General features: G+C 43.4%; 1 protein-coding gene across 2 annotated transcripts in view; it reads left to right on the top strand.

Annotated features, from left to right (window-relative positions):
* crip3 (cysteine-rich protein 3) overlaps window positions 1-2,500 on the top strand; it is a 29,214-nt gene that overhangs the window by 17,483 nt on the left and 9,231 nt on the right. For both annotated transcript variants that reach the window (XM_076286256.1, XM_076286255.1), the window contains exon 3: window positions 2,127-2,184. In XM_076286256.1, the coding sequence (XP_076142371.1) occupies window positions 2,127-2,184 (58 nt within the window). The remainder of the gene's footprint in view (window positions 1-2,126; window positions 2,185-2,500) is intronic.

Below are 2,500 nucleotides of genomic sequence, written 5' to 3'. Positions count from 1 at the left end.
TAAATGCAGAGACCAAATTTCCCTCACGGGATCAAAAGAGTATATATACTTACTTATACTTATACTGATGTCATTTTGCCAACACATTGTAGCTCAGTAAAGAATGCTGAGACGTATGAGACGGATGAGACCTATGAGATGTCTTTTCCATATATGTGCTGACAGTAAATTGATGAATAAATCACGATGGGCATAAGGAGTCATTTCACTCCACAAACTTCTCAGTTCATATTTGTTAGTTAAATGTTATGGATTTCCTCTCTCCAGCTGTTGTTGACATTCTAATGCTGAGACAGACATAAACAGCGTTATACATTGTGTAGTGGAACCCCCGCAGCAGTCTCTGTCTATATAGTATGTAGTATGTATATATGTATGTATCTGTATACTGGTATACTTTATGTATATTTGTGTGTGTGTGTGTGTGTGTGTGTGTGTGTGTGCGTGTGTGTGCATGCGTGCGTGCGTGCGTGTGTGTATTGTACACACACATTCATTTCTCCTTTGCTCGTGTGCGTGCGTATGTGCGTGCGTGTGTGTGTGTGTGTGTATTGTGACAGCAGAGGCCGGGAGAGTGTTGTGTCAGGCGGGCATTGTGGGAAATGGCACTGCCGTGTGGGGCAGCTCGAGGAGAAAAAGGAAAAAGAGAGCGATTGATAAAGATAGGGAGGGAGGGAGGGAGGGAGGGAGGGTGAGGTCAGCGCTCCTAAATCTGCTCTTTCACTGTTTGTTGTCCAAACATTGTTGTATTCCTCTTTCATGGACCGGAATGTCGGGGGCACATATGGAAGCACTCTGCTAAAAATATTCTGCTAGCACAGTCTCCGTCTTAGTGTGATGGAGTGAAGTGTGTGTGGATATGTCTGGACTGTGTGTGTGTACGTGTATGAGTAGGAGTCTGTGTCTAAGGTGTGTGTGTGTGCATTTGTGTGTGTGTGTGCTAGTGTGTGTGTGCATCTGTGTGTGTGCATTTGTGTGTGTGCGTGCTAGTGTGTGTGTGTGCGTGCTAGTGTGTGTGTGTGGTTTGGGTTTGTCTTGTTAGGCTATTTTCAGTAGACCAGTGTGCACTTGGTAAATGAGGGTGATTGTGCGTAGGGGCCAGGGTCTATAGGACATGACAGCTATCAGACGGCTGATCTCAGGGCCTACAGGACATGACAGCTATCAGACGGCTGATCTCAGAGCTTCTTCACAGCACACACTTACTGTTTTACATGAGTAGGGTTCATGTTTGAAGCTTTGAGATTTGAGCCAAGCTGTAAGGGGAGAGCATTGGGAGTTACAGTACTGTATGTGATGTGATGTTTGTAAATGGAGAGCATTGGGAGTTACAGTACTGTATGTGATGTGATGTGATGTTTGTAAGGGGAGAGCATTGGGAGTTGCAGTACTGTATGTGATGTGATGTTTGTAAATGGAGAGCATTGGGAGTTACAGTACTGTATGTGATGTGATGTGATGTTTGTAAGGGGAGAGCATTGGGAGTTACAGTACTGTACTGTATGTGATGTGATGTTTGTAAATGGAGAGCATTGGGAGTTACAGTACTGTACTGTATGTGATGTGATGTTTGTAAGGGGAGAGCATTGGGAGTTGCAGTACTGTACTGTATGTGATGTGATGTTTGTAAATGGAGAGCATTGGGAGTTGCAGTACTGTATGTGATGTGATGTTTGTAAGGGGAGAGCATTGGGAGTTGCAGTACTGTACTGTATGTGATGTGATGTTTGTAAGGGGAGAGCATTGGGAGTTACAGTACTGTACTGTATGTGATGTGATGTTTGTAAATGGAGAGCATTGGGAGTTACAGTACTGTATGTGATGTGATGTGATGTTTGTAAGGGGAGAGCATTGGGAGTTACAGTACTGTATGTGATGTGATGTTTGTAAGGGGAGAGCATTGGGAGTTACAGTACTGTATGTGATGTGATGTGATGTTTGTAAGGGGAGAGCATTGGGAGTTACAGTACTGTATGTGATGTGATGTGATGTTTGTAAGGGGAGAGCATTGGGAGTTACAGTACTGTATGTGATGTGATGTTTGTAAGGGGAGAGCATTGGGAGTTACAGTACTGTACTGTATGTGATGTGATGTTTGTCTCAAACATGTCTCCTCTGTTTCACAGCATGATGGATTGCCATACTGTCACAAGCCTTGCTACGGCACCCTCTTTGGACCAAAAGGTATGTACACATACACACACACATATACATATATACACTGATTTGTAGTGATCTGGATATAAAATAAAGGTATATCTGCGTGATTGTGTTTGTATTTCTGTCAATACCTCTTTGCTGCTGTCTCTACTCGTTCCCATTTCAGGCCAAGAATATATCTCTGTGGTCTTTTTAAGAAAGAAATGCACACAAGTAGCCCCATATCCTGAAACTAAACACACACACACACACACACACACACACACACACACACACACACACTCTTCATTTGAACTTCCAGAGTAACTTGATGATTGAAGCCTCAAGTAGAGGAAGTGCA

The sequence above is a fragment of the Alosa pseudoharengus genome, unplaced genomic scaffold (genome assembly GCF_046254945.1).
Source record: "Alosa pseudoharengus isolate Yale_2024_CS ecotype anadromous, Long Island Sound unplaced genomic scaffold, YU_APseudo_1.1 YU_APseudo_1.1_scf_15, whole genome shotgun sequence".
NCBI lineage: Eukaryota > Metazoa > Chordata > Actinopteri > Clupeiformes > Clupeidae > Alosa > Alosa pseudoharengus.
This window is presented reverse-complemented; position numbering and strand designations above follow the sequence as displayed.